The 27,204-nt window shown below is 39.7% G+C and overlaps 1 protein-coding gene across 1 annotated transcript; it reads left to right on the top strand.

Moving 5' to 3' along the window:
• The first annotated feature begins 1,532 nt into the window (after positions 1-1,532).
• On the top strand, positions 1,533-26,620 carry LOC126640025 (uncharacterized). The gene is made up of 14 exons (XM_050315492.1): positions 1,533-1,758; positions 4,866-4,985; positions 5,945-6,064; positions 7,144-7,263; positions 12,268-12,390; positions 13,444-13,526; positions 14,751-14,876; positions 15,688-15,733; positions 16,750-16,883; positions 21,316-21,444; positions 23,090-23,204; positions 24,112-24,246; positions 25,462-25,587; positions 26,499-26,620. Exons 1-14 carry the CDS (start codon positions 1,533-1,535, stop codon positions 26,618-26,620), a joined length of 1,725 nt encoding a protein of 574 aa, XP_050171449.1.
• The last annotated feature ends 584 nt before the right edge of the window (positions 26,621-27,204 follow it).

Here is a 27,204-nt window from a genome sequence, read left to right as displayed (position 1 = left end):
GCAAAAGGTGAAGAGCAAGCAGTGGCAGAAGTAGGACCTGACAATCATATGGGTTCCCTGTGCTTGACAAGATCCCTACTGAAAGGATCCAGAAGACATAGTGAGAAAAGAGAAATATTAGCCTTGCTTTTGATAACATTAAGAAGCCATTAAGTTCAGACAGAGGTCAGAACTCAGTAGGCTTGCAGAACTGGTCAAGGAAGTAGCCAGAAAAATCAAAGTCCTGATTCTTTGTAATGGATTGCATTATGTATTAGAGGTCTCATACCTTTTGGTTTACTGGTGTAGTTGCCATGTGATACTTGTGTTTAGGAAAAGTACATCATGTGTAAGTAAGAGAAGAAATAGCAGTAGCTGGACAGACCAGTGAGACTTGGGTGAGCCTGTTCATGAGTGCTTGGGGACAGATGCAAAACAAAGAGTTGATTTTCAAACATGATTAATTTAGAAACAAAAGATCTATTAAGGGACAGTAAGGCTAGAACTTACCAATAAATGTATCAAATGCAAAAGTTAGAATGAATCTAGCAAATCTATTAATAAGGAGAAGTTTATAAAAGTGATCAACACTCAGAAGACAAGTACCTACAGAATCCGTAATTAAGGTGATCTTGAATCAAACTAGATTTTACTGGAAACCTCAATATTACAAATATCACTTCATGCTACATTAACTAGACTAGGGTAATTTGTAAAACTGTTCAACCAAGGGTGGGCACATGCACCAGACTGGTGAATTAAGCAAAAGGATGGAGCAAAAGAAGAACTGCTTATTTTTCTTTTCTACCTTTCTCTGCATGGAGACTGCAGATAATTTTTGCATTCTCCCATTGTTAGCTTATCCAGCTCACTCTGCAGGACTTTCTTGACAGGAGAAAAAGAGTGCTAAATTCATTTGGCCACTGTAATTTTTTCCTGTTTTCTATTCTTGTTGATTTGCAAAGTCTCAGTTGACTGAGTTATGAGTTGTTTGTCCAACCGTGCCTTTGTTCTCTGGTCTGTGCTTCAGCAAAAACTGGAAAAACCTGTTTGCCTGCTCCTTCATTTTTTTTTTTATGTTCCTCTCCCATTGGTAGCTGCAGCTTGTACTCATGCAGGCAAGGTGGTGCCTACCTTTCATGTGGAAAGCTGTCTTACAAAAACTAAGGTTGCATTTTCCATTATCCCAGAGCTTTTCTAGCCTCATGAAGTCTTTGGTGGATACTCCAGAACTTAAACTCCATTTGTTCTCTACAAAATGCATTTAGGTTATTATTTTATTTTTCTTCAAGCAAAGTGTCTCCAGTCCAGCCTTTTAAATAATGATTTGTACACTCTGGGAGATCTGCAGGAACCAGTCTTGTGAAATGTAGCTTTTTGGACACAGAAGATTGTTGGCTTTACAGCAGCTGCATATGGTCTGATATTAACTTCTGGAAGACAGAACAAACACCGAGGAAGATAGCTAGTGCAAAAAGTGGACAAGTTGAGAAGAAACTTTTCTTTCCATCTCCTTAATTTTCTTCTTGCTTGGTGCTGCTGTTGGAACAAGAATGGGTCAACTGTGTGGACGATGCATGCAGCTGCTGCGGGACTTCGTAGCCTTTGTTCAGAAGATGTCCTCCGACTTGGTGCACGGCATCAAGGAATGCTTGATTCTGATAAGCAAATGCTCCTGCTTAAAACAAAACAGTTCTAAAACCAGACAGCTGTACAAGCCCATCCTACAGCCTCATGAGAGGGTGACAGCACAGGAGTTTCTGCAGCATATTGAAACAGGTAAGAGAACTTGTCTTTTTCTTGAGGGTTGGGAAAGAACAAGGATTTTGTGGGTTGAGAGCAGATTGCTAGCTGATCTGCTCTGGCACGGCCAGTTGGTGATGATGTAGGAAAGGCCAGAGTAACAGAGCACATTCTTTGTGTACAGGACACCAAGGGCTCAAGTGGTACCACAGCTGGGTCTAGGTAGAAATGGTCAGTCACTTTCTTGCTCTGCCACCACACTTAGTATGTAACCCACGTAAGCACGTTTCATAAAAGTGAGTCCTTCTAGTAACTCAAGTCAGTTCTTTTAAGTCAGTCACTGAGCTCACAGAGCTAGAGACGAGCTGTGCCAAGACCTGAGTGCTGAGCTGTGAGCAGGCAAATCCCAGTGTGATGTGCACAGTTGAACACCTCCATGTTGGCTGGTTTGCAAAACACTTAGACTTGTGCTAGGTGTGTCTGGGCTGTACATGGGGAAGGTCAAAGTCACCCCGGGACAAGCATCGTTGGGTTCCCAGGATTCCAAGAAACTGTGCTTTTGTGCAAAAATTTTAGAGACCAGGCTTAAGCACAGTCATGGGTTTCTGCTTGAATAAAAGTATATCCATAACTCTTCATCTATCTCCTGTACTTTACAGGCTACCTGTCTAATTCCCCTGTTTATCTATTTGTGATGTCCTCTTTGTCCTGTCCTAAGATACAACAATATCAATAAGAAAACTTTTTTTTTTGTATGAGTGTACTTTGTTGGTTGTCCAACCTAAAAACAGTCCTTGTCTCAAGCTTAGATAGGGGCCATTGCTTGTTTGGTTTTGCTGTGTCTCACAGCTAATTGGGTAGATTATTAAGTTTAACTACTTTGGGCTAAAGCTACTACACAGAATTGCATAGCCTTTTACTTTCATTTGTGTGAAAGGTGTGGAATACAAACTACTATTTCTTTATTTGCCTTTTTGGGAACATAAAATTAACATGTGAGGGGAACCAGGAGAGACACTTTTCCTTGGTGTGACACAGTTAACGCTGTTTGAAATGATCTGTCATGGAACAACCTCTGCAATAATTGCTGTGATGCTGCTTGTTGGCAAGATGTGTGAATTAGCCTCAGCTGGTATTAGCTGGTGTCATTACCCATGAAAGTGATGAGTCTTGCGCTGCTGATATGGTTCACTAATTGTTGCACCTTAAACACTGGCTAAATCTTGACACTGGTACCCAGAACAGGGCCAGATCTTTTAGCTTGTTATACAGTGGAGATCTTCCAGGGCTGAACTTTTTCTTCAAGGCTAGCATGCTCCTGACTGTATAAGAGATTGTCTTGGCAGTGTCCCAGCTCAGCTGATGGATCAGGTGTAAGGAAGGGGTGCTCTGGAAAAAATGGTGGGGCCAGAATGACTCCTTGCAGCACTCACTGGTGCTTCCTGTAAAAACCAAGTGTATGTTTTTCTGGAGAGATCCTTTCTTCTCTGAGATCAGCCTTCAAAAGGCTGGTCTGGCTTGGATCCTCAGTAGTTGGAGTACAGCAGCAGGAAGCCTGGAGCTTCTCTGACAACAGTACACAGATGGCAATATGTGCTTTCAGGAGGGTCCCACTGTCTGTGACAGGACATACACAGCACCCAAGAAGCAGAACAGAACCAAGGTTAATTTTCTGAGTGGCCAAATCCTACTGCCAAGACAGGTGGAGGCAGGGAAGCCTCACAAAGAGAACCAAGACCCATCCCTCTTACTTTAACACTCACCTGCGTATTTTATTCCAAGATGGAGCAAGCCCATCCTCAGTTCTGAATAAATTATATTAAGCAGAAAGCCAGTGTTTGGACAATTTGCATGCAAGGAGAGACTTCACAGTTGATCATCATACTCACCTGTTAGCTAGGGCGGCAAATGTTTGATATTATAGGCAGGTGAAGATTTTGAGTAGTTTCTGCTTTATCACTCTCCCAAACAAAACCAGAGATATGTGGAAGGTTCAGATAGTCAGTGTATAAGGACCAGAATTAAACCGCATGAAGAGATTTTAGTGTTTTTTCTCTAAAACCTTGCACACACAGGCTAGTCCTTCCATTTGTGTGTATTGTTAATTATTAAACAAAATTGATCTTTATATGAAGCAGTTCTTCGGTGAAGCTCACTTAACTAATCCCAAAAGTAGGAGTTTGCTAGTCTTGACATGTCAGCAGCTTCTAATGGCATGAGATATTGGCTGAGTTTTGCACAGAGGCATGAAAGCTCCTGTCCCTCACAACCCTCACGTGTCTCTCTCCTATGGGAGGTAAAGTAGCTAGATATGTTTCATGGAGATATTTCAATCATTAATGCACAGCTTTAATCTATTAGCTGAAAATATATCTTATAATTGTGTACTTCATCAGTCAATTTATACTACATTATCTTTTCAGCTCAGTTCATCCTACTGAGCATTGGTTCAATGTCCCTTTTATTTTCCTCTCCGCTGTTCCATTCCACACATTATTTTTATACAGTGACTTTCAGAAGTCATGCATGACTGCTGTTGCTTGATGGCTATCGTTGAACATCTGGTTTATTCATAGGGGAACTATCATACTTGGCTAGAGGTAGACTCCTGCTAGAGCCCGAGGCAAACCCATTTGCAATCCATGTTGCTATTCCCTGAAATTCTTCATTGTAAAAAATAATTGGGTATTATTGTAATACCCAAGATGGGAAACACAGTGAACTTCAAATGTAGTAAATTAGAAATACGTACTCTTTCTATAGTTCATAACTAAGAACATCATGTTCAGTGGATATTTTTTAACAAAGATCTTCTGTGATTCAGAAAAAGATAAAGATTTTTATGGATAACAAGAACACCTGCATTTATATTAGATAACATAAAAGTGTCTAAAGATTATAATTTATCTTTCTTTGAATCACTAGCTTTGAGAGCTTTACAAGAGGAATTGCCAAGAACACGTTATTCCCAATTCATCTATTACTTCTACTCATGGAAACATGAATAAGGGTAAATGGGTTTTATGGAGTTGTTGCAGTACAAAAATCCTTGTGTGTTTGGTTGGCTATAAATGTTAATGTAGTTTTCTAAACTAAGCCTTTTCAGGTATAACTGAGCCTGTGCTGTCATTGTACATCTCTAGGTTTTGAAATGTCACCCCTTGGAAAGGACCCCCTGGAGGCCTTGAGGACCTTAGCCTTTTCAGAAAACCCAGGTTTACAGCAGTCAGCTGCCCTCTATTACCTGCATATGAGTCAGCACAGTAAGTTATCTCAGTGCATTAAAAAATTTTCACATAATTATAAATAAAAGTATTATTTCCAACTGTGAAATTCCCTTTCATTCATTAAGCGAAGTTTTGTGTGGTTTGTTTTTTTCTCGTGTTATGTTGTTTGGTAAGGAAAGTGGAAATGCTGTCATTGCCATGTAGGCAGCGTCAATTCATGGGTTTGATATGAGGAGATATCTTTCATGATTATAAAAGACTGTCATTTATCTAATTGTAATACTTGTGTAGAACAGCAGAACTCAAAGTACTTAGTGTATACTGAATCTCCTGAGAGCAACACAGTCAAAATATGGTGGAAGGAAATGGGAACAGTGACCAGCTAATGTTTTATATTATATAATTTTTGAAAGAGGACAAAGTTCTAGAGGCCAGATTGTCGTGAAAGTTTATGAAGGAAACATTCTCCTCTGTCCCAACTATTTTGTGGGAGCACTTGACTCCTGAGGTAATTTGTAAATGGTTAGGAGTCAACCTAGATATCCCCAAAAAAATTCCAGCAAGACTTTGGGCTCTACAAAATGGTAGAAATACCAGCAACAAGCAGGTTGCAGTTTATTATCTATTTGTTTGTCTTAAATTTACTTCAAAGTCAATATTCTGTCACTTGGCATAATAAATTTGTCCCATGTATTTCTTGCTGGATAAAAAGTGCAGGTAGCCACAACACAAGGACCTGCTGTGAGGCAGAATGTGAGGCTACAATTACTTTGTGGCAAGGCATACTGCTTTCCTTCCCATGATGTTTTTGAAGTACTTGATTATTCAAAACCTTTTCAGGAAACTTGCCCTGTTTGCTAATATCAGTGGAATTTAAATGAAGGGGAATACCACTCAGCCTATGTCTGGGAGCACCTGAGGCTTAAGATCAACAAGGGAAAAATGTGACTATGGTGAGCCATGAGACTCATGAATATTTCCTCTCATTCTTGCAGTGAACATCCCCCTGCCTGTGGAGCATCTGGAACCCTTCTATGCCTTACTACGGTCTGCTGACCTGGAGGTGCAGCAGATGTCTTCCTTGTCCATTGTCAACTTCTTGCTGGAAGGACATAGTGAGTAATTAACAACACATCTCTCTTCAGGTGAAAAAGTATCTCTTCAGACCAGACTCATATAGAAGGAAGGCACATCTACACACCCAGGTCTACACAAATCCAAATTACTTTTTCTGTATTCTAGTGGCACCAAGACATGTAAGATCCCTCCAGCTAGATTATATCCTGTGGCAAGAGTTCTTAAATCTGTGTGCAAAGGCTGATAAATTATTCCCAGACTGGCGTGGGAATTCTATTCTCATTCTTGGATTGAGAGGCCAACACTTGCCCTTTCGAACAACAGATAAAACTCTTACAAATAAACTCTGTCTATGAGACAGTGCTCATTTTCTTGTTATTTATGAAATGGACCTTAGACTTAAATTTCTTGCAGATAAAAAAAGATAAAACATTTAGTAGAATTCACTTTCTTCTGTAACTAATAGGGCAAATGGAGTTGAAATAGGATCTGGGATCTGCAGAAGAAAAACTTCCCAACAAAGTTTATGTTGATAGACAGGGCACAAACGTCTCACACCTCATCAATAGAGCCCTTGTTGCATCTACTACTGCACTCCTGGCACCTGGGCCACAGGTATTCCATCACTCAATCCCATAACAGCAGAAGACAGGGTCAGTCTTCAGTGAAGCTATCTTTTTAATTTGCCTTTTTTTTTTTAAGGATTTTGCTACAAATAATATCATGTCACTATTAACAAGTAAAAAGTAATATTTAAAGGGAAGAAAAGCAAAGAGTTAGGGGAGTGCTGAGTAAACTGTGAACCTATTGGAAAGCTGCAGTTGTTCTTTCCAAAATTACCCTTATGTTTGTTAACAGAACTACTAGCAGAAATATTTGGGACCTTCTGCCCTAGAACCTCTAAACATCTCTTACACTCTTTCATGAGTCTGAAGAGGAATCAAGCAAATCAAGCTAGGGACTGTGAGTGGCTATCAGATTGTTTCCGTCTTAGATCTATTTTGTATAATCATAATATAGATTCCGAAAGCAGTCAAAGAATGATATATTCTTTCCACAGAGGCACTAACTATATATTTTTTTATTTGTCCATTATTTTTCCTGAATTTATGAATAGTTGACAAAGAATTAGTTGTTCAAATGGGTTTACTTGAGCCAATTCTGGATCTTCTTGAGTCAGAGGATTCCACTGTCCAGTGTAATTCCTGTGCCTGCATCATGATTTTGGCTGTTTCAGGTGAGTGTGCTGTTCTTTCCCTCTATCATCTGCAATGAATTCATTCAACTCTTAAATCACATTTCAAGAAAAAACAACCTATTTACATTTAGTTTAAGAGTCATAAGATGCAGCAGAAAGCTTTGGTATTCCCACATCATAAATTCAACCTTTTGACATTACAATTAAGGAATTTTTCTCAGTGTTTCTGACCTTCATTCTCTTATGATTACAGACCTTTCTCTGATTTTCATCCTAAATGTATTCATGACCAGCTTATCTTAATTAGTGTCTACTTTGGCTTTTGCTTCAGTAGTTCTGTCTCTCTGATCTATGCTGATGGGGCTCCTTCATTTTACTAGACCAAGAAAGCCAAGCTCTTTTAAGACTCCTTGTAAGTGAGGCTCTCCATTCATCTTCATAGTCCTTCTGGGTGTAAATTATATGTTCCAGGAATAAACACAGCATTTGCATCTGCTGTTTCGTGATACCATAGACCTCAGGCATTGTTACAGTCCCAAGATATACATCAGTGCTGCAGGAGCTCCATTTTGAATTCACGTCTTCTGAAAGCGAAGTCACCAGAAATGTGCAGTATTTCAGCTGTGGTCTCACCTGTGGCTTTCATTGTGGCAACCAGGGAGATATGTTTTGTGGTACATCTCACAATAACTAACACCGCTGTTTTGGTGATTGTGCCATAGTGATGGTGTCATCCTGCAGCTGACACTTTGTCACTAATCACTTACTCTTTCTCCTCCTCTGCTGCGATTTCCAGCAGACACCAATTAATTAAGGGTCTACCACAAATGTTTCCAAGTGCACACCCCTGCATTTTGTACTATAAGGTTTCATTCTGTTTCTGTTGCCTCAGTTTTCTAACTTGTCTGTTATTTGTAAAATATTCCAGTTCTCAACTGCATTGTCAGTTTTGCACTCACACATTTGTTAACTTTCTGGTTCAAATCCAACTACAGACCAGTCTTTGTGGAATTCCATTTGTAGCCTACTCTAGGTGGTCATTCCCATTCAGCAAAACTTGCTGCCAGCTTGGTTTTAGTCAGTTTGTTATCCATCACATACTACTTGCATTTGTCATCAACTTCTTTTGCTTAACTATGCATATTTCATATTATGATATAAATATTTTTCTGGTATCCAGACAGTTCAACCACAGCTACCAAAGGTTATCAAGTTAGTCTGACTTCTTCTACCTTGTTCAAACTGTGCAATTCTACAGTACAAATTGTGTACAAGTTTGTATAAAAGCCATGAATAACATTTATTTCCCTCTCTGTAATATTTATTCCACTAGCTTCCCTCTACAGAATGGGAGGTTGCAGTCTGATCTCTCAGAAGGCTGAGAGAAGCATGATGACAGTGTTCATTTCTCATTTAAGTATTCAGGTTGCAAAGGGGGAGTGGATAAGCAGGATGCAACTACATGAAAGTGCTGATCTGTGTTTTATCCCACCTTTTTTTGTGTGTGTATTTTCAGGTTTTTAAACACTTTTGCCTTAGGAACTTATTTTTAGGCATTGTATATTATTACTGTCAGGTTAAGAATTCTGCATACAACATCACTTTGTGTGGAACGCAAATTGCCTCATTTAAGTGTCTCAATTAGGCATGGCATCACTAAAATTTTAGGTAGCTGGCACTAGAAGGACTTTTTTTGTGTATGGTTAGTGTAAGTTGTGCCCTGAAAATTTACAGAGAGATATCCTTTCACCTATTTTAAGTAGCCCACAGAGAAAGTGATTTGTTTGGGGACCTAAGGATGTTACTTAGTCCTGAAGGCACTTTCTCCCTTCTAGATATTTTTAAACTGGAATATAGGGAATTCTCAGCTACTGCAGACCCAGTCCACCTTCATTCCCTGTTGAGGGTGGTCACATAAGGCCTTTGCACAGTCCCTTAAGTGCCAGTGTCCTTCTGAGCACAAGTAGTTCAAATTAAGCTCTCAAGAAGTTTTCGAACTATGACAGGAAAGGTAGGCAGTCCTGCAAGTGCATAGGCTGGGTTTGCTGCCTGGCATTTGACAAGTCTTGAGTATCTCTGTTCCAGATTAATCAGGATTTGGAGGGACTGGGTCTATCTATTTGTTTTTCAGATGATATTTAGCTACCAAAGCAATGAGAGACTAAAGCAAGAGGCAATTTTCTAGGGTTTATTTTAATTTTAACTTACAGACGATGATATTTTGAAGTGTCTGCTTGATAAAAGTATCCTGTTCAGTCACGTCTTTCAAGTAAGCCATTCATGCAAAAAAGATACATATGGAAGCACAACCAAATTAGGAAGATCCTTAGATAGCTTGAGGGTGACTAAAATTCTACGTCTAAGAATGGTCTTAGTTCTGCTACAAAGAGTATGCAAGACTATGTACACAATGAAGCTGTTTAGCAATGTGACTGCAAGTTAGGCATAAGCTGGATTGTCTGGTACTTACCTACTGCAATAGGTAGCCAAAAATAAGAAGAGCAAACAACCCATTTTTATGAAAATGATTTGAAGGCGAGTTTGTTCCAACACCAGTCTTCGTCCATGCAGCAAAAGGACACAGGCATATTAGTAATTATCTGCAACTTTTCAATCAGTGAGTGAAAGTAATCAGTTCTGGGATAAGAACTCTTCTCAGAGTACATCAGAACAGAACTAAGTGTTCACAGCTTCAGGGTTTAGGGAGACCTGAATATGTGCATTAAGCTAAAACAAGGAGGATGCACTGAGTGTAGAGCACATTCAAAGTTGTTCTGACAGAAGAATTTTCAAGCACACAAATGTCAGAGAGTGAAAAGAAAGAATTCATAAATGCAGTTTCAAGGTGAGTTGTTCAAACATAGCCTGAGTAGATGCTGTTGATTTCCCCACTTTAGAGTAGCATCTGAACATGTTTTCCTTCAAAAAGCATTCCAAGGGGCATGAGTGGAGGGACTGCTTTATTTAAAATAAAAGGTGGTCCAAGAGAGAAACATGATCTAGCCTGCCACATCTCTTACAGAGATGATAGTACAGTTACACATCTTGGTGAGATAGGTCTCTCTAATCAATCTGTCATAAGCTGACAAAACAGTGTTCATCCAACAACATCTGACAGAAGAAAGAATTTGCCCAAGTCCAAATGGTTGTAATCTCTTTGCTCAAATATAAGGTTCTTTCCCACAGTTACAAACATTCATGGAGTGTATTGTGTGCAAGAGCGAAGGAAACACTGATACCTGAATTCTCAATCCTTCTACCTTTTTCACTCAGCTGATTACTTTACATCACACCAGACTGTTTTCCATCAGGTGGAGCCACACAAAAGAATTTCTACTTCTGCTGAGGGAAACAAAAGAATAGTATGTAGGCAGATTAGATTAGAGAAAGGCTTGTCTATGAAATGGACCAGAATATCTCACCAGAATAATAGCTTCCTACGTGGAAAAGCTATTTTTAAATTCATTACTCTTCCCAGAACAATTATTTTGCTCAAAATTTTTTTCCAGAGTAAAAGGTTTTTCCTTGAGTATAAAATACTAATATGAAGACAGAAAATTACTTGTTCTGGTATATTAAACTGGTGCTATCTGAACTATACTTGAATAAATAACCTGGATTATCTGTTTGTGTCAGTTCTCTATTAGATAGGCTTCAGGTATAAAAATAATAGCTTTGTTCTCATAACTCTCTAAGTTAGTTGGCACCTGAAGACTTGATCTTATCCAAATACCTTCTTTTTTTTTGTTTGTTTTTGTTCTGTTCTGCTTCATGTTTCTCTCAGCAAACTTCCAGAGACTGGCCATTGTTTAAACTGTCTATAAATGTATGTAAATGAAGCAATACTCTACTAAAACTCCTATGGTCTTCAGTGGCAGTTTGGTTTATATAAGCAATGAAAGCTGTAGACTTTGCTTTTTCCTTTTATAAAATAGTCTGCAGTATACTATGGTATGAAGAGAATTAATCATTGATCTGATTCCTATATAAATCTCCTCAACGTCAAAGAACACCACTGCCAACACTTTATTTTTTCAAAATTAACTACTAAAGTGCTTATAAGATACAAATACAGATAATATAGAGATAGAAATAAGATAGTAAAGGGGAGAGGACCATAGTTGTCTTAATGTGGTAACGGGTTACTTGTTGCCAATGTTTTGATGGCCTCATGGTAAAGGGGTAAGGAAGAGCACGATAGAAGGATTCCCTTCTGTACAGCACAGCTGAGGCTACCTTCAGGAAGTTCAGAACTAAAAGCAGATTCCTTCTTCTAAATTATATTTCATAACTTCATCATAAGTAGTATGCTTATATACATAGTATAGAAATATATTGTATAGTAATTTAGTGTATATAGTTAATTTTACAGCATTAAATATTATAGGTTTTGGTTTTTTCCCCCAGTTTTTCATACAAGAGTCTCAAGGGACTCTGCAGATCTTTTTTGAATTCTCCTTGTACTCCAGTACAACTTAATACATTGCCATGCAAGGAATCACCACCATTTCAGAGAAGAAACATCTTTTCAAATTCCAGTGGCTAAGTCAAATTCTGCCTTTAGAAACATCTGCATTGTTTGTAGCTGTCAAAGGAGTGACATAGGGACATTCAAAGAGAACAATTGGCCCTGAATATACCCTACTAAATGAATTCAATCTTACCTGCAGTTAATTACGTAGTTTTTGTTGTCACACTGTGAATAGCTTGATAAGACATACCAAAGGTATAAGGCAAGTACTACACTTTGTTAACCTGTTATAGGGCACTTGCAGTCCTTTTTTTTTAATTTATCCTAATCACAAAACAGAAGTATTGAGCCAGCTGTGATCTGTAGCTAATCCAGAAGTCATGAGTTGGTTTCTTTCCTACTAAGCTCTTGGAATTTTTAACAGTTTCCTTTGAGCATGTGGAGAAATTTTGATATATACCAAAGAATCAGAGAAGCAAACACTGAAGAACTAGTCCCACTAGTTGTCCTGCTCCTGGCTCACAGTAGGATGGCAATAAGTATTTTTTTCTTTCTCTGATTCTTTTCTCCAGAGTCCAACCGAGAGGCTATTGGCGCTGCTCGAGGAGTCACACCCCTACTGTCTCTTGCCAAATCCTACGATCCCAGAGTCCAACAAAATGCAGTTGGTGCTATTCTCAATCTCACACAATCAGGTACTTTCGGACTTATGGTTTACCTAAATTGTTGAAAGAAAATTTCTCACTGATAGGAAAACTATCCAAAAGGGTTAAAACAAGATTGAAGCATATCTGAGCATCAAGTTATTTCCTCTGCATATGGCATTCATATGTCATTCATATGTTGATACCATAGGTTGATCATTTAAGGCCTTTTTTTGCTTAATAGCAAAACAGAAAGGCTTGATTTTCCAACTCTGAGGGGCTAGTGTATGAATACTTAAATAATCAAAGAAATAGAAAAAAGAAAAAAAACAAAAACATTTGTTAAAGACATAACTTTAAAGGCATAACTTTAGCAGCACATTTGGTAGTACTTTGAAGCAATCTCAGAAGCTTATCCAACAAAGTCAAGCTCTAAAAGATTTTTACATGTTCTAACCAACTTGATTTTGGAATATGCAAAATATAACTATTATGGGTCAGACATTAATCCTAGGATATCTGCCAATAGCTTTTTCTAAAAGCAGTATTTGGTCCTCTGCAATTATATGTACACAACCATACGTTAGTTAACTCTGAAACAAACCAGCATTAAATCTCACCTACCTAGATGATACCATTATTCCACAGAGCTAAATGATAAACTCATGAGTAACATCTCTTAACTCTACCTTGTGGAAGGAAACAGTTGGCAACAACTTATACAACTGGCTATTACACTTCTGTTATTATTCAGAATTTTTAAAAGAATTTGGTTTTGAAACACAGCAAACATGGTGAAGATAATATCTGAGGCTTTTCGGCTTCTCTAGTGATTCAGATTCTCAGAACAATTTTTAGCATAAAACCAGCAAAAGCTTAATCAGACAGCCTGCTAGTCGTTTTGCTAAAATATCTGCATACTGCTGTATTGCACAAGCTCTAAATTATATACTCTCCAGTCACACTGGCTGGTATATATTTGGACATCAGCACTTTCTAGAATCCAAGGATTATGCATATCCCTTTTGAAGGGTGGCTCTAGATGAGAGGGAGGAAAGGGAAAAGACACATTTACAATATTTTTTTTTTCCTTTTTAATGGCAGAGAAAATCCAACAGGTCCTATGCAAGGAAGGAGCCCTACCAGTTCTTGCCTTGCTGCTGGAATCTCCTGACTCAGAAGTGCAGGTACGGCTCAAACAGGTCACATTTTAAATCAGTAACAGTGTGATTGTAAGGAGAGCAGAAAAGTCAGTAGGTAGAAGTGAAAAGGTGGAGGGGAGGGAAGGTTTCTCTAAAGAAGTCAGAAAACACGTGAGAGCGTTTTGGTGAAACTCAGTCAGATAATGCATATTCAAAATATTCAATCTGTCTAGCTCCTCAGGAGAAAGTGTGTGTAGAAGTGCGTCTGCCAGCACATGTTAATGCATGAACAGATTTGTTATGTGGCTACCTTCTTATGTCTTTCAGATCATCAGACAAGTTGCACATAGTCTCTTCCTCTGTTTTTTGGGAGGGTTTTTTTGGGTCTTTTTGTTCTGTTTGGTTTGGGTTTTTTGCATCCTAACTTTGATCTTCCACTCTAAGCAATTTTACTAAGTGTCCTGAGAACACATAACTTGTGAAAATCTTTTTGTTATTATTGTAAATATCTGGAACTCTTCTTCTTTTATGCCTACCACAGATACCTCTGTGATTCTGCACACTCAGCAGAGAACTGGTCTTGGTTCAAAAGTATGGTGATGAAAAATCTATGAATCAGAGTTGTAAGCCTTGCCATCCATTAGTTTGTTCGTGAAGTACTCTGAGTAGCACAGAATAGTTTTCTCCATCAGTTTTATTACCTCTATTCAGATTTTTTTTTAAATATCTGAAGGGATGGACCCTCTGGAACTGCTTTCTGCAAACTGCCTCAGCATTTTCAGGTTTCTCTGAGATTCATCTTAAAATTTCCTTGTCTGCAGCTCAACCTGTTTCTTCTAATTATACCTCTCCAGTAATACATACTCCTATATGTATAATCCTCCCTAGCATTAATATTTAAATCCTTTGGAAAGGATCTCTTGGCATGCTAGGGCAATAACTACATCCAGCTTAAGTAAATCAATGGAAACATATAATATAGTAAATGCAGATGACCTAGGTGCCAGCAGCCACATCATTGCAGCAGCACAGGACATTCCCAAATAGCCAGGGTGCTAATGAGTTTGTACAACATGCCACAGCAGGACTGCTGCAGTAGCTGCAGCGTGTCGTGTCCACCCAATAAACACGCTTGAGATGAAAAAGCACTTTATTTTCTTTGGCTCTAAATGTGAGCATTTCTCCAGTTTATTTGTATTCTCATGTATTCTCATACATGACACCACTGTGACCTCCTCTCTCTCTCCTCTTTTTCTTGGTCCTTTGCAGTATTACAGCTGTGCTGCCCTAAGCAACGTGGCAGCCAACGTTCAGCACCACAAAGCCTTGCTGGGAGCCGGCGACAGATTCCTGCTACGGACACTCATCTCTCTCCTATCCTCTTCTGTGGACAAGGTAAAGTTGTCGCTTTTCCTTTGTGTAAAGGCTTAGCATTGAAGCAGAGCTATAAACTTGGGCTTCCAGTTTCAGCCTCACACCATTCTGCTCATCTACTGTACAGGTACCTATACAGCATCTTTCCCATAAGAAAAGACAGCTGTATTAGAAGGTACATAGGTTCTACAAGGTCAGTGTATGCAGAAAGCAAAGGGAATTCATTAGAGTTGTTCCACCACCCTGGACACCTCCTTTAGACTAGGATGACCTGTATGCTTTTACCTTGAAACTACATATGTGAAGTGCCCTGTCCAGGCTCTGTCTTTGATCACTGTGTCTGTGATAGAAGGTGTCAAGCATCTTTCATGCTACTTTTTTTTCTTTTTGGTATCCGTAACTTTTACTATATAGCTTCGAGGAATAATATCCTGAAATTTTTGCTTTGTTGGGAGTCACATCAAAGGAACTTCAGTAAGCCACAGTACAGGATTTAAAGGGTGGAACCTCAAATCCTGTGTAGACGGGAGGTGAAAAAAAAGGCAAAGCAAATGGGACAATTCCTTTCCCTTAATTTTCCTATAACTTATCTGACATTCTAAACAAAAACCAACATCCGAACCCCATTGGCTCTTCTTCATCAACAACAGGATGACTGATACTAAATTCATCGAAAGTTTGAAAAAAAATCATGTGCCAAAATATATTTTCTAAAGCTAGAGTTGTCATGTTTATTTTGTGTACAATAGGCAAGAACATGCATTACTGAAACTGCTCTTTTTCTCCCTCTCTCATTCCTTTTTTTTTTTTTTTCCCTCTTTGGCACAAGCAGGTTTCAAGCCAGGCATGTGTTTGCCTAAGAAATTTGGCTATCAGTGGTAAGCAATATCTTGGAGATAAACAAACCACACTATTTCTTTCTTCCTCTGCCTTTCCGAGTAAGCACAGTGGGATGGGAACTTTTCATATTGAAAGCAAAGAGATACCCTCTTTTCTACATTTTAACTGGATGTTAAGGGAAGAGGGGGATGCAGTGCATATCCTAACTAAATCTGCCTCAGAACTCACAGGTAGTGAGGGGAAATATCTGGACAAAGTGAGAAAGGCAGAAGAGGTCTTCTTATGCACAGAGCCCTAGTAAGTTGCTAAGTTTTTCTCCCTTCCACGTTTCCTAAGCATTAAACCTGATTAGGAGATAGAATATCTCCTGAAATTGCTGCTTGAAGGGACCTATCTTCTCCCAAGGCATGATTCTGTCTATCATTAAATACAATTTTCTACCAAGCATTTGTCATCAGCTTGAAAAAACCTATCCTATTAAATGTCCGGGTTTCGTTTCTGTGACATACTCAGGAGATGAAAGTTGAGGACTGGCATGCTCAGTGCTAAAGCCCCAGAGTCCAGGATAGAGTTGTTCATCTAAAAAATGTAGAGGTGCTTAATTTTCAAGCAATCACAATTATAATGGAGCTGAGAGTGAAGGAACTGCTGTGCTGCTCCTTGGTGTGGTTGCAGCCCCATAACTCTGCAAGATAGATGGTGCCTGGGGAGGTCTTTCTGTCTGTACAGCAGAATCTGCTACCTTCTTACCTGGCCTTATGCCAATGATGGACTCAGAAAATTCCCCTCATTCTTCTTTTTGAGGTTCAGATACATACTGAGGGTGTCCAAACCTACATTCTGCCATCAAGCTTATATTAATCCCTCAGCAGAAGGAGCCAGAACAAATGAGGGTTTATTTTTATAACCAAACATCTAGCATTGTCCCATCTTGTGGAAATGGGGAGGTGCCCTCTAATTTGATACTGAGGGACAATCAACTGTTTGAGTCAGAGCCTGAATGCCTCCTTGCAGTGCTCTGAACCTCCCTGACTCGGTCATTTTCCCAAACCAGCTGACATCCAGGCTGAGATGGTTGCTGAGAATGTCCTGCCCAAGCTGTGCTCTCTCCTGGCATCTGGCAGCGAGGACGTGCGTCGTGCCTCCATCGCTCTGCTCTGGATACTGTCCCAGCATCCACACAACCAGGTAGGGGAGGTCATTTCCCAAGAACAGAGGGGAAATAGTAGTTCTGGCCTGGGGTAAGGCTCTGTTATGGCAAAACCGCATATGAAATGGATTTTGAGAATGACCAATAGGCTCTGGGAGACTCCCCAACCCTTCTCTTTCCCACCCAAAAATGACAAGTCTTTGTTTACTGCATTTGCACTGTCACTAACTACCCAAGGAGCCACCTGTTGTGGTGAGTGGGATCCAAAGGAGAGACCAATGAGAGTGTAGAGGGGGAGATGGGTGTCAGATTCCCTGGATATGTGGATACTGCTTTGCCCTCCCTGCAACTCCCTATGGTCCCCTCAGTCCCCAGACCACAGGTCGCCACATGGGTGTACAAGAGGGAGGACACTCACATAGCACTGTGAGAGATTGCCACCATGGGGGCAACCAAGGAAGTTATTTCTTGGCTACAGAACTCAGCCCACAGGCTGAAAAGCAGAGAAACTAATTTAGAGCACTTGTTTGAAGTGCATCAATGCAGAATAAAGGGCAAATATGCATTACCTCTCTAAATGGACAAGTTTTATTCATAAGTACACTTGTAAAATATTAACATATTTTGAATTAGGATCAAAACAACAAGAGGGACTAAAAGAATTTGAAATTCTGTCTATCCTTAGCTAGACTAGGTCTTTCACTAGGACTATGTATCCTCATGTCCTTAGTTAGAAAACAGGTTTTTTGCCCACGATCAGGGTAAATACCACCATTAACAGTGCAAATACATGAAGAAGTCTGAGTAGAAATAAACTACAGCAAATACTGACAAATTATTATTATTTTTAAATGTGCTTTCTCTTCACAGTAATTAAAGACATCCTTAGGAACATGGATGTAAAAGGTTTTTGATAGGTGTTTTAAGTTAACAATAACATTTTGAGATAGTCAGGGGTTGGGTGCATAAAGCAACACTAAAAAAAAAGTGAGAATCTTTCCTGCTTTAAACAGTAATGACAGTTTGAGTAGCCACAGGTGGCCTTAGGCGCTTCTTGTGGCTGAAATACACTCAGCCTGATTGGAAATTTTTTTCTGGGAATTGGAAGCTTGGTGCCATGCAGCTCAGTTTCCTGTACACAGCCCAGCACAAACCAGAATGCACCTCCTCTAGCTCTGGGACAAGACTGAGAAAATGGGTAAATTCAATGCCTGGGAAGTAGCAACTAGAACACAGAGCTATTCAAAGGCACAGTGGCTTCATAGGTTTTGTGCTGCCTGCATGAACACAAAATGTCCTCATTGCTTGTCTAAAACTGCCTCATACAATCAAAACACAATTTGCCCTCAACAAGCTTACTACTGTAATACATTAAGTTAGTTGGAGGCTATTTGCACAGTAAAAACGTTTCTCAGTACGAGGCATTATGCTGGAACATTGTCCTCACAGAATCACAGAATATGCTGAGTTGGAAGGGACTCACAGGGACCACTGAGTCCAACTCAGCCCTGCACAGGATCACCCCCAAGAATCACACCATGACAGTATCACCCAAACGCTTCTTGAACTCTGGCAGGCTTAGTGCTGTGACCACTTGCCTTGCTTTTGCTTTTCTTGTCCCCAAACACAATTTACACTTTTTGTTCTCCCAGCAAAGAGTACCTGCAAATCCTTTCCTCCCTGATCCTGAAACTTGTCTTTACCAGTGCTTCAAACCCCTGGGAAAAAGGGTCAGCAGCAGGAGACTGGATAGCAAAGCATTACTCTTGAGGCTTTATTCTCCAGTGAGAAATATCTACATCTCAAAATTTGTTTTAGCAAGCAAACACGGCTCTTTCTGACTACTGAATGTTGCTGCTTTGTGCGAGCAAGCCCACGGCACTCTGAGAAGAGGCTGACCTCTCCTTACTCATATCCTGGCTCCCCACCTCCATGCCTTTTCTGGCCTGTTTTTCAAATCTTTTCAAGGTTTCTTTCTCTAACTCAGGCTGAATTCAGTGTGAGTGAAAGAGGGACTTCTCCATGGGAACAACTGTTAGAAAACAAACCACCGAACAAAGCTAACCTTTACAACCAAGTCAAGTGATGCTTGAATTATTACAAATACTACCCAGGATACAATGGGGCAGAATCCATCTGCCCTTTCGTTACCATGAAGCAAACACCCAGGAATGTTTCACAGGAGCTCCTCTCCCTGCTTCAGCCCTTTTTTTCCAATCCCCTGACAAGGCTGTTGACAGGGATTCCCAACAGGAGCTGGAAAACTTCCTCTTGTGGGGGAAATTTTATTCAGTTCTCCCAAGGACAGCCCAAGCCTGAAACACTAAAGAATCAACCTTTGTGAGAAAACAGTCTTTTGATTCAAATTCCTTTTGAGCAAAGACCTGGAAGCCAGGCTGGCAGAGGTCTGTCTACTACAGATGGTGCCACTGACTCTCCATTCCAGGTACAAAATAACTTTGCCTTCCCTTCTTGCTACTGGTAAACAGGGGCAATTTATCTTGTCAAGAAATCTCTGTGTAAGAAGTGCAAATGCAGCATTGCAATTGTAAGCACACTTGCTGCTAGAATGCTTTTCCTTCCCTTTTAAAAAAAATATTCTAAAATTGGGAAAAATTACATCAATATCCATCTGAACCACTCAATCTATTTTTACTCACAATTTGCTCATGACTCTCTTGCACTGTGCAGGATCGAGCCAGAAAACAAAATCTGGATCCCAACCATATTCAAGCCAAAGAAAGAGGTTCAGCAAAATTCCAAGCACTGTCACTTGCTAATGTAGGTCCTAAATAAACAAAAGAACTTGGCAGGGAAGTCATTTTATATTAGAAAGCTTATTTATAGTCCACAGAAAATTTTCTCCTCTCAGGCTGTAGCAAAGCAAATACGAGTATCTTAGCTGATGGGATTACATATAAAAGAGGACACTGGGTCCAAAAGCACAGAAAACAGTCATCAGTGGTAATTTAATTAAATTATCTAAATTTATATTATTTCTGCCTTTGAAAAGAAGGAAAAATAAGATTAAAGAAAATTTAGTCATGTTGGCATATAGGATTCTTTAAATGCCCTGAGTTTAGACATAGCACTGCCCTTTCCATTTATTTTCATTTTTTATTTTAGGATAGCTGGTTGTGACAGTTCTTAAAATGAATGTTAAGTGAAGATGTCAGCTGATATTAAATGAAAATAAGATACACTTTTGCAATTTAACCTAAGTAAAAGAAAGATGCAAGTTAAACTAACTAAAGACATCTGCCTTTCAATGCTACTTTAGTGATCCTGACACCTCACGGGTTTCAGAATTATACAATTTTTTGCAACTACTTATAGGACCAATGATTTGTTTGATATTGAACTCCCTTGCTAATGTGCCTCAGTTTCTAAATAGCACAAATGATATAATTCATTGCAAACAAATAGATGAACTGCCTGAAAAACAAAAATTCCTAAGGGAAGGAGACTGAAAGAAAAAAACACTCCCAAGAGGAAATCTTTTGCTTTTAACTGTAGACCTAATCCAAAGCTTGCTGAGGTCAGGTTTCTCTTACAAGTGCCCTCTTAATCCATACTGTTACTGGGGCAACTACCTGGGCAGTAATCCAAACTCAGATCTGATACCACGGGACAAAGGGTAATGGCTTCAAACTGAAATACAGTAGATTCAGATTTGATATTAGGAGAAACAGTTATTTACTGTGAGGATGGTGAGGCACTGGAATGGTTTGCCCAGAGAAGTTGTGGATAGCCCATCCCTGGAAGTGCTTAAGGTCAGGTTGGATGGGACTGTGAGCAGCCTGGTCTAGTGGAAGGTGTCCCTGCCCACAGGAGGGTGGTTTGAACTAGATGATCCTAAAGGTCCCTTTCAACCCAAACCATTCCATGATTCAGTTAATGTTAGTGGTAATTGGATGAAGAACACATTCAGAGAGAGATACTTAGTTAAGTCCTTCTAAAATATCCATCAGACAGCAGAGAGATATATGTCTAAACTCAGATGTTGTTCAGAACACATTACTAAAGTGGTGCCTCATCACAAACTGGTCTAAAAATACAGCCCATTATTGTAGGCAAGGTAAATTGCTGAGGTACTCAAGGACACACTGCTGCAGCTACTTCACCATGTACTTCTGCCTTTCACATATACCCTGACTACTTTTCCTTCCATTCAGGATCACATGTCCTTCCCCTGACTATGAACCACCTCTGGGAGGCATTCGATGTGCAAACAAAAATAAACTACAGGACCTTAAAGACTCCAGCCTTCCACAGCAAGTGCTCTGTACATCAGTGCCAGTCAGTAGACTGTATCTGAGAGATAAAGCACTGGACCTAGCCACATCATTAGTTTAAATGAGCTAACTAATGCTGTTCTTTCAGAGCTGAGATCAATCTGTCTCTAGCTCTGTGAAGCTGCATTATGTTGTCCATACTGGATGTAACTTAGATACTGGTTACTCTTCTCAGGACACTCTGGCATGTGCTGAGCTAATGCAGAGCCTGGGGATGTTACTGCTGGTGCATAAAACAGATCCCGTGATTGTTGGACATACTGCTTGTATCATCAAAAACCTGAGCCTTTCCAAAAACAGACAGGTAGGTACCCAATATGTTTCACTGAGCTATACCCTGGGAGGTTGCCATTATGTTTACATCAAATCAGCATTAAAAAAAAATAAAATTTCTGTGGATAATCTACACAAAATTCTACGTATGAACAAAAGGACCTGATGTGCCATAATGAAAGTAGAGTTTATTCATATTTTCCCAGTACAATAATGCTAATGAAAATAAGAAATATTTAACTTTTCCTATCAGTGATGTGGTTACCTAATTGAAATGACTGCATCACAGATATAAACATTCTTATAGCAAAGACATTTCACGCTGATTAAAGGAACCATCCAGGAAAATCTGAGGTCTCTTATAAGCTGCATCTTTATTTACTAGCTCTCATGTTTCAACTGCCCTTCATTGTGAAATATAACCTGAGCTATTGATGTGTATTTTGCCTGTTTGGCAAGATACTAGTTGTGCTAAAATGTTACAAAGGTCCCTGTTGCTGACTTTGCTTTGAAAGCTGTATGCACAGATGCACTTCCTTTCTCCTTGCTTTTAAGAGCACCTTGATCAAATAGTACCGCTAGTAACAACTGGGGGAAAAAACCCACCTAAATCCTCATTTCTGCTTTGTCCCACTTCCTAGTACACACTTCAAAACTCAGTTTTTTATCTCTTTTTTCATGATCCAATTGCCACTAGTTCCAGACATTTAAACTAGCCAGAAGAAAAAGTATGGGATTTTTTCACTGGCACTAAGATAAGAATAATATAAATTTCTAATAGTTGAGAAATCAAGTTTTTCAAGGAACTAGATTCCCTCAAACTCAAGGCCCACAGTAGGAGTAAAAATGGACCATCCTTTCAAAGTCTGACAAACAGGGTCATTTTTTTAAAGTACTTAGGTTTTGTGACTTAATTCTGTTATCAGCTGGGAGCTGGTTCACCTTCATAAAGCTTTATAGAGTATCTAGCTCTTGCTGTACAAGCGAATACACAGACATAACTGGGAGTGCCAGGTTTCCAAGGTCAATTCTAAGGAACACTTTCTAAACCACAGAAGAGTCCTTGGCACAAGAGGAAAAAAACAGTGTTGTTTTTATGCCAGCAGGACACAGAGTGTGGGAGCTTGAAAGGCAGCAGTGTTGAATCTTCAACCTCTAAGCAGCAAGTTAAAAACTGCAACGTAAAAAAAAAAAAGATAAAATTCACCGTTGCTAGTGAGAGGTCCTCATATTTCTTGCAGATCAGAGCATTTCAACACCAAATAGTTTTCAAAGACCTGAAGACAAATAGGGAAAACTAAAAACCTTCCACATTTCCCAGTGCTTTGCCCGGGAGCACTCAGCTTATTGACCTCTGCAGCAGGACTTAAGCCGATGACAGCTCAATACTAACATACAGTGAGGTAAAACAGCAATAGGTCAGGAAATTCTTTGAGCTCAGAATGATTGGTGATCGTGAGAACATCCCACAGACAGAGCAAGCCCTAAGCAAGGCCTAAAATCGGGTGATCTCTGAACAATCTGAGGCACTGTCACCTGGTTGCGGTAGACATGGGAGAAGACATTTCCATTACTGATGGCTTAGCTCTTAATATTGTTAGACTACTTCTGAAGTCCTCAGACACCACTAAACCATGAAGGCAATGCTAAACATCAATCTCTCTCCCTTGTTGCAGAGAATCCTGGAGAGCCGGTGTGTTGAAGGTCTCCTCCAGACCATGCTGTCTACCGACACTCAAGAGGACTCCCTTGGTTACGTGACATCTTGCCTTGCTGAGCTTGCAAAGCAAGGTAGGGAAGCAACCCCTCCATGAACAGCTTAATTAGAGAAGTCTACGTGTCCTTTATTAATTCCAATAGGAGATGAAGCACAGGTGAACATGGACATACAGCCCAGGTCTCTCCCTTTCAACTCATTGTGAGTTTTGCCATGAGCTTCAAGAGCAAGATCCAATTCACTGGCAGGACATGTGGGCTCCACTGTCTGCACTTTCTTTCACTGAACTGCTTAAAATTTTTTACTCAAAATGTTTCGTGCTGAACTTTGTTGCTGTACATGGCCTGTCTACTTCTATTTGTAACACTTCCAAGTTTCTCAGTGGGAAATAATTTTACAATAGCAAAAACTAATATAGAAAGGGGAAAAAGCTAAAATACCAAGTAGTATTTTCTCTTGAAATTTTTTGCAGATGAATTTTATAAGAGATCCCAAATTAACAGTTGTGAAAGGTACAGCTCTCTCTGTGGCAGAAAGGATCAGTGTAAATTTTCCCAACATGCCCTGGCACTGAATATTGTCTGTCAAACAAGTCATCTCTTGTAGCTGGTGTAATGGCCATGTAACTGGCAACATGTCACATTTAATTTTGCAAGAGGTGCCCAGCAGCTGCGGGACAGACTGTACCTACTAGGCCAAGAGTGGATCGTACATAAAGTGGCTCATTGTTTTAGAACACACCACCAATAAAATATGAATCAAATCCATGGTCCTGTCTTACTGAGAGCATAACCTCAGGACATGACCCTTTTTTACAACCTAAACATACTTACTAACCAAGCTCAGCACTTACTTTGCTTCTCCAGCTGCATGAAGAATTCCCTATTTAGGCTGTATGGTTTCTGGCAGAACTCTCTCCTCCACTTCTTTGCCACTGGACTTTGTGTTTGCAGATTACTCTCTTATCTTTCTGTCTTCTAGAAGGAGCCACACTACACATGGTCCAATGGATGGATGAACATTTGACAAAGTGCTTGGTGAGACTGGCTGGCCAGCTGGAACATACTGAGACATCCTTTCAAGCTGCCTCCATCATCCAGCACATGATAGGTCACGGTAACTGTTGCACAGGATTAACTCTGCTTTGAAGGAGTCTTACGGCTGTCTGGAGTGAAATTAGCCTTTTCCCAAAGGATACAACTGTCAGAAACCCAAGAACCTATAATGTTCCTATAGCAGAGACCAGACTCCATCTGGTCTCTACCAGTGTATTAGCATAAAAGTGCCTACTGTCACCCTTGAAATAGAATAGTGCTTGAATGCACGAGAAAACCCAGGGATGAAAGTAGACCATAGATAAAGACCATCTGATTCATGTTTTTGTTACCTTCTTCGAGTACTGCCATTCTGCAGGGCTAGCCTGTAGTGAATTCTGAGGTCCTTAAAAACAACTTAGGTAGGTTGGAGACAGTTAATATATTCCTTACCGTGGGAAAGATGAGAACATTTTTCAGACAAGTCATTGCTACATCTTCCTGATTGACCTTCCTTCTCAGTATATACAATGTGATGGTATTCTCCACAGACAGGAGCAGAGGTTACATTCCAAAATTCTAGATAAACTCTGCTGTCTGACTAGCAGAAGGAAAGCTCTTACTCAATCAAATCCTTCTTTTGTAATTCTAGACTAGCTTAGCAGAGGCAGTGAGGTGGCTTTTAAGAATGGAGGCAATTTTTTTTCAATTTCAGTGAGGGAGAATAAAATGAGCATTACCTGTAGCAAACAAACAGCTTTATGCTTAATATACACGTCCCATGCAGCTGAGAGCCTTTAGACTTGCAAGAAAAAGGTGTTCAGATAGTTCTTGACATGTTCCCTAGAAAGGCATGGTTACATTTTAGATGTTACATACTTAGATGTGTAAAAACTGAAATCCATAACGAGTCTCCAATAAGGGAAAATGCAAATCTGTTTCATTTCTACCACCGAGGGTTTGCAACAGAGCAGACTCTCAGGCAGTGAACAGAGTCCAATAGCATAATCATTTCAGGTTAGTGTGACAGGCTGATCGGTCCATAAATCAGCAGGCACCTTGCACAAGGACCAGATTCCTAGCACAGCAGCCCATTCAGCGTTTTATTTACCTGAAATATCAGCAATATTACCAGAAGCTGTAGTACAGGCAAGTCCCTTGCCAGTCTTTACAGTAATGTTGGTTGTAGCTGAAGGTAGGTGAGTCATTAATGATCTTACAAAGTTGTTACAAAAATCAGTTTTCAAAGTGTTTTAAAAGCTTGTATTGATCTCCAGTGGTTCTCCCATTTATGCAGAAAAAATGATGCTTTTCTGGAAGCATCACATTGGAGAGATTCAAGCGTACCTCGAGAATTTTCTTACCCACCGAGAGCTCCGGTTTCAGCAGCTGGGCATCTCCACATTCTGCAGACTACGAGAAGGTAAGTGCTTCCTGCTGGACTGAGCCCCCAGGGAGCTCCCAGAGCCTGCCTGCACCTATCAGTGGCAAACAGGCACTGCTTTGGAGCAGAAATCAGAATCATTAGGCTTGGAAAAGACCTCTAAGATCATGGAGTCCAACCACTGACAGTGCCAGGCAAACTCCTCTGGGAACCAGCTCTGCTCACTTAAGCAAACAGAATAATCTCAAGGGGAGCTGTTACCTCACCTGTTCTAAAGTAACTAAGAGCATCTTATGATAAAAGTGGGAAGGGTTTGTTTATTTGTGTGCTTTAAAACTAAAGGCTTTCTTCTCAGCAGGGAAACGGGACTTCAGGTACAGATGCTTTTATCCAGTATGTTTGGCAATAGATGCAACCTAAAAATTTTTTAAATGTGAATTATTTTGATAAAGCAAGCAAATAAGCAAATTACATGATTAGCTGATATTAAAGTGGGAAGTCTCACATCTTTTTCATACTTTAAAGTCCATTCCTTAATATTTTTCTGGTTTTAGTTAGTCTTTTTTGCCTTTGGGTAAAAGTTGAGTACTTATGAGAGTTATAATGTGGTAATAAATATATATAATATATAGCATATATCTTTGCATATGTAGAGCCAGAGTCAAGACCTTTGCTATGTCTTGATATGCAGCTGTTACATAAAGCTTCATTTGGCAACTGAGATTTAGACATCTGGATCAGGAGAATTTAGCAGCAATCTTGAATGGCTGTAGCGATGAAAACTGAATTTGTATCTGCTTTGTGTGGTACAAGAATATTGTTCTGCCTTCTCTATACACTGTAGTAAGAACCATCAACTGTATCTAACCTGAAAAATAAGCTTTCTAAGCATCTGCATTAGAATATAGGGGAAAACAGCAGGTTTCCTAACACCTGTTATTCCTCAACAGATCCAGAATTTTCATTAGCATTCAGAAAAAGCCAAGTGGCCAAACTCCTTGAGCAAGTCCGTCAACAAACAGAAGAAACTCAAGAGCTCCTTAAGGCAGCTATTTGCCATGAAGACAGTTAAGCCAAATGGCTTATGAAAACTTATCACCTCCAAGAGCCTGAACTTTCAGAGGAAACAACTCTTTTAATTGATTCCTGTAGTTAAGAGTTTTCCTGCTGCTTGCAGTTTCATCCTACAGAAGAGATGTTCTGATAACAACTGGAGCAGATCAAAACACAATTCCTTGAACACTTTGTTTGGCTGCTTAAGTGTGCTTGAGGACAAGACTATGGTCCTTTCCAAAGGGGGTCTGAAAAACACCCATTACGTTTGGTTAATCCTCCATGGTTTGTTCTTGGTTTCCTCACCACCACCCCCCTTCAAAAAAACAGCACTGTATTCAAGAGGTTTTATTCATGTAACAGGCCGATTCCACTGAAGAGGCATCTCTCAAGTACAGGGTTACTCCACATTCATCTTTATTTTGTTTTAGTTCCATACCCCTTATTTCAGAGCAAATTCCAGGGTCTTTGGAAAATAATCAAATTAACCCATAGTATAAAGGTAGAAAACTACTAACAGGTTACTACAGAAAGTAAGTGCTGAGGGACAATTCAGAAACTGAAAGAAATTTGGAAGAGACAAGAATGGGGCAAGCCTTCCTG

This window comes from Myiozetetes cayanensis, unplaced genomic scaffold (genome assembly GCF_022539395.1).
Source record: "Myiozetetes cayanensis isolate MyiCay16 unplaced genomic scaffold, myiCay2020 scf2-11, whole genome shotgun sequence".
Taxonomy (NCBI): Eukaryota; Metazoa; Chordata; class Aves; order Passeriformes; family Tyrannidae; genus Myiozetetes; species Myiozetetes cayanensis.
Note: the sequence above shows the minus strand (reverse complement) of the source record. Positions and strands in the feature narration are given on the sequence as shown.

Coding starts and splice junctions, on each gene's coding strand:
- LOC126640025 (XM_050315492.1), top strand. CDS start 1,533: ATGGGTCAACTGTGTGGACGATGCATGCAGCTGCTGCGGGACTTCGTA. Junction 23,205..24,111: donor TGCTGAGCTTGCAAAGCAAG/GTAGGGAAGCAA, acceptor TCTGTCTTCTAG/AAGGAGCCACACTACACATG. Junction 24,247..25,461: donor CCAGCACATGATAGGTCACG/GTAACTGTTGCA, acceptor CCATTTATGCAG/AAAAAATGATGCTTTTCTGG.